Source organism: Triticum urartu, chromosome 6 (assembly GCF_003073215.2).
Source record: "Triticum urartu cultivar G1812 chromosome 6, Tu2.1, whole genome shotgun sequence".
In the NCBI taxonomy this organism is placed as follows: domain Eukaryota; kingdom Viridiplantae; phylum Streptophyta; class Magnoliopsida; order Poales; family Poaceae; genus Triticum; species Triticum urartu.
The window spans coordinates 514,817,311-514,825,413 of record NC_053027.1 but is presented as its reverse complement, the minus strand read 5'-3'; the positions used below and the strand labels follow the sequence as shown (position 1 = coordinate 514,825,413).

The window sequence follows — 8,103 nt, the reverse complement described above, 5'->3', positions numbered from 1 at the left end:
GGGCCCACGAGGGTGGGGGGCGTGCCTGGTAGGGTAGGGCATGCCCCCTACCTCGTGGCCTCCTGTTACGTGCCTTGACATAGGGTCCAAGTCTCCCGGGTCTTATCTGTTGAGAAAATCACGTTCCCGAAGGTTTTTTTTCCGTTTGGACTCCGTTTGATATTCCTTTTCTTCGAAACCCTAAAATAGGCAAAAAAACAACAATTCTGGGTTGGGCCTCCGATTAATAGGTTAGTCCCAAAAATAATATAAAAGTGGATAATAAAGCTCAATAATGTCCAAAACAGTAGATAATATAGCATGGAGCAATCAAAAATTATAGATACATTGGAGACGTATCATCGCTCTTCGCCGGTGCTGCTCCGCGCCGCCCCTGATGCTCCTCCTCGTCGGCGCCGCAGCGCGTCATGACGCGCCCTCGGCGGATCCCTCCACTCCGGCAAGCTCCGGTCGCTGTCGTCTCCCTCCTCTCCGGCGAGCCCGCTCCGGTCAACCTCGATCCACGCGCCGAACCCTAGATCTGGGCATCTCGGAGGACGAAATTCCCTAAGTCATTTTATTTTTTGCATTCTAAAGCACTATTCTTCGTGCCATAACTCTGTCATCGTAGCTCCGTTTAGGGCGTGTGATATATCAAATTGTTCATCTAGATGTGATCTTCATTTTGTTCCATTGCACCATGCTTGTTTGAGTCCATCTTGATGTCCAAATTGTTGGTGCAAGAGTGCTATAAAATGTTAGTTCCTGTTTCTTAACAGATCTTGAGCATTTGTCATTTTTTGCCATGATTATTGTGTGCTGCATATGGGCATGAGCTCTACATGTGTTTTGTGATATGCCATACCATCTTTACAGGGGTGTATGCCATGTATTTTTGTGATCAAGGTGGTGACTAGCACATGCATGCAAAGTAGCTTTTGTGATATTGCTGATTTCAGGGACTTTGCTCTGTTGTTATTTTTATGCCATGTATTCATGTTGCTACAGAGAGATCCATGCTTCTTTTGAGTATATTCAGTAAGGATGATTTGGGCATATGGTTATGCTCTGTCCATCCATTCCCCTGTTTGTATTTATGGAGTGCCCTAGCATGACTCAATCTTGCTCTACTTTTGCTATAAAATGTTCCTGGCAGATTGGTTACATGTTAATCAATTTTGCCAAGGTTGTTGTAGTTGATCCATGCATGCTATGAACTTATTATTGCCTTGCTTGGCTTCATGATCATGTCTTCTTGCTGGTAGTATGCTTAGCTTGTCATGCAATGCCTTGTGTTGAGTGCATCGAGCTCGCAAAGAGGCCTTCATAATTCTGTTTATGCCATGTCCAGTTTTCTGCTAAGTCTGTGATGCTGTTATCTTTTGCATTTTTGACATGCTTGTTTGAACCTGATCTTGTGTGATTTAGCCGTAGCTCAGTGTTCATCTTTCGTCAAGCATCTTGAGTAGATCACTGCCATGTGCTTTGTTGCTATGTTGGAGTGCATTAGCTTAGTTTCTTGTTGCATTCTAGATGGCATCATGCTGTTAATCGCAGAATTGTGCCATTATCGTTTCGCTTGCCATTTGCAAACCGTGCATCCGATTGCGGTGATCTTTATATCAATTTCAAACGAAATCAACTCATCTTTCCAGCAGCACACTTGGTTTGCCAAGTTGAGGCCTGGTTCAATCTTTTCCTTCCAGAGCATGCATATGCATTGCATATCACATCCTGCATATCATGTCATGTTTTGCATCATGTTGCTTGCGCATTGCACCGTGGTTGGTTGTTGTTTTCCTTTGCTTGTGTTCTTGTTTTGGGTAGAGCCGGGAGACGAGTACGTGATCGAGGAACCCGTTGAGTACGCTTACGAGGATCAAGCTTACGTCAACTCGAAGAACTTTGCAGGCAAGATGACCATACCCTCGAAATCACTTCTATCTTTGCTTGCTAGTTGCTCACTCTATTGCAATGCCGCGATTCCTACCACATGCTTTATCATGCCTCCCTTATTGCCATGTCAAACCTCTAACCCACCTTGTGCTAGCAAACCGTTGTTTGGCTATGTTACCGCTTTGCTCAGCCCCTCTTATAGCGTTGCTAGTTGTAGGTGAAGATGGAGTTTGTTCCTTGTTGGAACATGTTTATTGTTGGGATATCATTATTATATCTTGTTTACTTTAATGCACCTATATACTTGGTAAAGGGTGCAAGGCTCGGCCTTATGCCTGGTGTTTTGTTCCACTCTTGCCGCCCTAGTTTCCGTCATACCGGTGTTATGTTCCTTGATTTTGCGTTCCTTACGCGGTTGGGTTATAATGGGAACCCCTTGACAGTTCGCCTTGAATAAAAATCCTCCAGCAAGGCCCAACCTTGGTTTTACCATTTGCCACCTAAGCCTTTTTCCCTTTGGTTTCGTGGACTCAAGGGTCATCTTTATTTTAAACCCCCGGGCTAGTGCTTCTCTAAGTGTTGGTCCAACCTGAGCGATGTCCGGCGCCCCCTGGGCAACCAGGGTCTATGCCAACCCGATGTCTGGCTCATCCGGTGTGCCCTGAGAACGAGATACGCGCGACTCCTATCGGGATTTGTCGGCACATCGGGCGGCTTTGCTGGTCTTGTTTTACCATTGTCGAGATGTGAGAGCTTGTGATGGGCTAAGTTGACTGTGAGAGCTTGTGATGGGCTAAGTTGGGACACCCCCGCAGGGTTTGAACTTTCGAAAGACGTGCCCGCGGTTATGAGCAGATGGGAATTTGTTAATATCCGGTTGTAGAAAACTTGACACTTAACTTAACTAAAAATGAATCAACAACGTGTGTAACCGTGATGGTCTCTTTTCGGTGGAGTCCGGGAAGAGAACACGGCCTCGTGTTATGCTTGAACGTAAGTAGTTTCAGGATCACTTCTTGATCTTTGTAGCTTCTCGACCGTGCTTTGCTTCTCTACTCGTTCTCATTTGCGTAAGTTAGCCACCATATATGCTAGTGCTTACTGCAGCTCCACCTTACTACCTTTTCCTACCCATAAGCTTAAATAGTCTTGATCGCGAGGATGTGAGATTGCTGAGTCCCCATGACTCACAGATTACTTCCAAAAACCAGATGCAGGTGCCGATGATGCCATTACAGGAGATGCGACCAAACTCAAGTGGGAGTTCGACGAGGATTCTGGACGTTACTATGTTTCCTTTCCAGACGATCAGTAGTGGAGCCCAGTTGGGGCGATCGGGGATCTTTCGCATTTGGGGTTGTCTTTATTTTGGTTCCGTACTCGGACCTTGATTGTATTCTGGATGATGTAATGCTATATTTATGTACTGTGTGAACTGGCGATTGTAAGCCAACTCTGTATCTCTTTCTTATTCAGTACATGGGATGTGTAAAGATTACCCCTCTTGTGACATGCCTACTATGCGGCTATGCCTCTAAGTCGTGCTCCGACACGTGGGAGATATAGCCGCATCGTTGGTGTTACAGTGCGCTCATCAGCTTCCTCCATAAGAATTGAAACATATTCGCATGGCAGCTGTCAGACATGCCTGAAGTTCCAAGGGAGCTAGCTGAGGACAAATTTAACATCATCAAGGGAGTGAGGCCTCTCAATCATACACTTCATCACTTCTCTGAACCAAGCAAAATGCAATCGGAGAAGAAGTCGCGACTCTTGTCAACCAGATTCATCAAGGATGTACTCCACTCAAAATGGGTATCCAATCCAGTCATTGCCCGAAGAAGAACAAGATTTGGCGTCTCTATGCATCGACTAAAAATCTCATCTATAGCGTATTCGAGGCTGCGCGGAAATTGGTCCTCTACTTTCAGGATCATTCGATTACTGTGGTTAGTTCAGCCCCGTTGTCAGAAATAATCGACAATCGGGATGCCACAGGACGAGTGTCCAAGTGGAATATCTAGTTGTTGCCTCATCATATCAAGTTTGAACCAAGAAGAGCGATGAAGCTTTAGGCCATAGATGATTTTGTTGCAGAGTGGACAGAATCTCAAAACCCACCCACCCCGCAACAGTAGGATCACTGGGTCATGTACTTTGATGGTTCCAAAATGCCGGTTAGCCTAGAGGCCGGAGTAGTCCTTATCTCATCAAAAGGTGACAACTATTTATGTCTCACATATCCTTTTCACGACATCCACTAATGCTGCATAGTACGAGACCTTGTTGTATGGGCTCTGAATGACAATCCCACTTGGAATTACCCGCTTGCTGGTCCGTGCGATTTAGATCTCGTCGTCAAGCTGGTGATGAAAGAGGGTACATCAGGAGCAAATCAATGACTAACTATTACGCGGTGGTCAGAAAGCTGGAAGGAAGATTTGAAGGACTGGAGTTGACTCACGTCCCGAGAGTTGAGAATGAGGCAGATGATGCTTCTGTGAAGCTTGGTTCCACTCGAAAGCCTATTTCACTCAGTATTTTCCTTGAGCACCTCCATGAACCAACTATTCATGAGAGCCCATGTGGCAATCCAGATAATGCTCAACAACCAAAGTCGCTTCAGATCCAAAGGCAGTACAAATCCCAATAGTCATTGATCTGATTCGAGAGATCTAGTCGTGTCTTTCTACTCGAAGTTACCATATATTACATACCATCTCACGAAGGAACTCCCTAAAGATGAAGTAGAAGCCAAACAAGTCGTACAACAATCGTAGTCATACACGGTGTTGTATTGTCATGAAGTGTATCCGAGTGCCCTGAGACTAACATGATTCTTTGAATTCTTGCAAAGCAAAGTTTGTTCCATTATCCATGGTAATGTCATGAGGAAAGTGAAATCAAAAGATAATTCCCCTCATAAAATTGACCGTCGTTGCTCCGTCCAACTTTTTGACTAGCTTAGCCTCAATCCATTTAACGAATATGTTGACTGTGACCAACAGATAGGTGAAACCCCTTAGCCGGTTCTGAATGGACCAAGCATGTCAAAACCCAAACAACAATGGGCTTAAAAAGGGGGATTGTCTTCAACTCAGAAGATAGCATGTGGGACTGCTTGGTGTACATCTGACAACCAACACAGGTGCGGATGATCTCAGCCACATCGGCATGCGCAGTGAGCCAGAAAAATCCGGCTCAAAATGCTTTAGCGACGAATGCCCGAGAGGACGCATGATGTCTCCGGGTTCTCGAGTGGATCTCGTTCAGGATTTGCCTGCCCTTATTAGGAGAAATGTATCTTTAGGAGACGCCAGTCGCAATGAGCTTGTACAATTCTCTATTCAACACTGTGTAGGACTTTCATCGCCATATGATCTATTTGGCTTCTACTTCATCTTCAGGGAGTTCCTTCCTTGGAAGGTATGCAATATATGGCAACGTTCAGTCGGGAGTCACGACTAGAACCTTTTGGATTATTTGGATTTGCAATGCTACTAGGATTTGCAATGCCTCTAGATCTGAAGTCACTTATGGCTGTTGAGGATTATTTGGATTGCCATATGGTTTCTCATGAACAGTCGATTCGTGGAGCTGCTGAAGATAATACCAGGTCGAATTGGCAACACAGTGAAACCAAGCTTCGCCAAGGAAGCAACTACCTCATTCTCAACTCTCGAAACGTGAGTCAACTCCAGTCCTTCGAATATTTCTTCTAGCTTTCGGAAGGCTGCGCAATAGGTAGTCATTGATTCGCCCCTAACGTCCCACTCTTTCACCACCTGCTGGATGACGAGATTCGAATCGCCATGGACCAGCGAGCTGGTAATTCCGAGTGAGATTGTCATTCAGAGCCATACATCAAGGCTTCATGCTCTACAGTGTTATTGGATGCCATCGAATGTATTTGCAAGACATATAGCTTGCCACCTTTTGGCGAGTTAAGGACCACTCCAGCCCCGCGTCAGCTAGCATTTTGGAACCATCAAAGTACATGATCTAGTGACAAGGGGCGGCGGCCAAGATGACAGAGAGGTTCGAGGACATCTTGGTGAAGAATGAGGAGGCATGTGTCAAGCGCTCTGACGTCAAGGAGGCATGTAAGAACGATAAGTTTAACATCTTGATCGCGGCGACCGATTGAAGAGAAAAAGACCAACCTCGAAGAGAAGAAGGTTGAGGTCGCAGCCCCTTCGGAGGATTCAAAGATGTGGACCTTGACGATGGAGTTGGATGAGGATGCAAGGATGATCATGCAAGCCGTTCATCTTAGGATGTTAAAGCGCTTGAAGGATCAGCTGAAGACGACGGGGAAGGAGGCGGCAGAGAAGTTAACGGATGGCGAGAAGGAGGCGGTGGCGGCAGAGTGAGCATGGAGGCTCGGATAGCCGGTCCGCAAAAAATGCATATGCCTGACTGAGATTCTTTTGTGATTTGGCATGCAAAAACTATGCATACTTGGCTTTTTTTGGTTGTGATTTAGATACAATGTCCGATTTAGGAGCGAGGAGATGCCCTATAGGTGTGTGCAAGCATTGCTGAGACACAGTAGAGCAGCACTGTTTCTTTTTCATGGGCATATTGTAGTTATGTCAGATTTGGGTACTAGCAGGCGGCAATTAATGGAACCTCGTCTCCAGGACCACAACAAGAGAACAAATTAACACATTAATTGCACACACTCACAAGGTGACCTATATATAACAGCACGGCCTTCGTCCTGGGCCAGCCTCGCTAGTTCATAACAGTCCGAGCTGCACAACCGCGGCACAAACCAGAGAAAAGCTAGCCCACGCCGCCGGCGGGAACTCGGCGGCGCCATTGTAATAATAGAACGGCATGGTGCCTGGGGACACCGGTGTCAGCGGCGTCGCGCCAGGCGTGGTGCCAGTGCACGCTGGAGACGTCGGCGTCGTGTATGGCGTTGTAGGGGTCGTGTACGGCGTGGTCGGCGTCGTCGTCGTCGGGGTCGGACTCGTGTACGGCGTGGTCGGGGTGGGCATCGGGGTTGACGGTGAGGAGCCAGAGCCGGAGCCGGAGACGGTCACCTCGAGCTTCATCCCGCCAGCGCAGTGGCCTGTGATGGTGCAGATAAAGTAGTGCTTTCCGGCGGTCTTGAGGGGCACGGTGGTCGCGCCGCTGGCGTCGGAGCCGACCGCGTTGGCCGCCGCGCACGCCAGGTAGTCGGCCGCGCTCACCTCCGCCACCGTGTGGAGACCCTTGGCGTAGTTGAACACTAGAACAGGGCAGACACATGTCGTTAACCAACCAGTCCCATGTTTAATTAACGGCATGTATGTAAGCACCAATGAAGTAACAAAAAGTCTTACCGAGACTGTCGCCGACTTTGAAAGTGTTGCCGCTGGCCCAGGTGGTGTAGTCGACGCCGATCGTCCAGCCGGACTTGCCGCCGACGGTGAAGCTGGTGGCGGCCGCCGGGAAGGCGCGGGCGGCGAGGAGCAGCACCACCAGGGCCAAGCATGAACCGGCGCCGGAAGCCATCGTGACTGATAGACCAAACCAAGATGAACCGTAAGTCCTCTCTCAGGCGCTAGCCTTTACTAGTTCACAGAGGAAATATGATGCTGCGTTGCACTAGGATGAGAAGAAGAGACGCGGGAAACGTGGCGCTTATATAACAGCATCGACCGCAACGTGCAGTTGGTGGGCAATGGGCTTTCTTTTCACCGGGTGTGCGGGAACGAATATACATGTCGATTGTCGAGCAACTTTACCTATGAGGAAATGCAATGGAAATGCTTTTGCTTATATACTAATTATTGAACGGCTGGCGCTCTTCATGCCAACAACCGATCAGATTTTCATGATGGTGTTTCAAAAGGCTTTGTTCCCATCATGATGAAAGGACTACATCAAATCGGCATCGACCCTTGTATATGTTCATAAACATTTGGTGATCCGCTCGTCTAATTTGAACCACCTAGCTCGATCTTTTTACTAGCAATTCTTTCTAACAGAAAATACTTTTCAGATAAAAATATTATCTGAGTCCACTAGAGGACTAGACTACACGACTTTTTATACTAGTAGTTAGAATTTGCGGGTGGTCAAAGTATTCTCCAACCATGAATCAGAACGGGTGGCCCTGATTGCACTTCACCTGTTTCTTTTGTATTTCAACAAGGATGCCCTGCTAGGAGATACGCATATATCAATTAGTGACACCTTTGTAGCTTTGAGCCCGGCTATTCTGTCCTTTTTAGG

The 8,103-nt window shown here is 47.2% G+C and overlaps 1 protein-coding gene across 1 annotated transcript; it reads right to left on the bottom strand.

The window, feature by feature from the left end:
- Positions 1 to 6,528: 6,528 nt before the first annotated feature.
- Positions 6,529 to 7,498, bottom strand: LOC125512570 (blue copper protein-like). Its single transcript, XM_048677664.1, has 2 exons — positions 7,209 to 7,498; positions 6,529 to 7,114 (listed from the first exon to the last, which is right to left on the bottom strand). The coding sequence occupies exons 1-2, from the start codon at positions 7,378 to 7,380 to the stop codon at positions 6,618 to 6,620; spliced, it is 669 nt and encodes a 222-aa protein (XP_048533621.1). The 5' UTR covers positions 7,381 to 7,498; the 3' UTR covers positions 6,529 to 6,617.
- Positions 7,499 to 8,103: the final 605 nt, after the last annotated feature.

Excerpts from the sequence above, each read along its gene's own strand:
- LOC125512570 (XM_048677664.1), bottom strand. The coding sequence starts at position 7,380 with ATGGCTTCCGGCGCCGGTTCATGCTTGGCCCTGGTGGTGCTGCTCCTC. Across the intron at positions 7,115-7,208 it reads CAAAGTCGGCGACAGTCTCG|TGTTCAACTACGCCAAGGGT; the intron begins GTAAGACTTTTT and ends GCCCTGTTCTAG.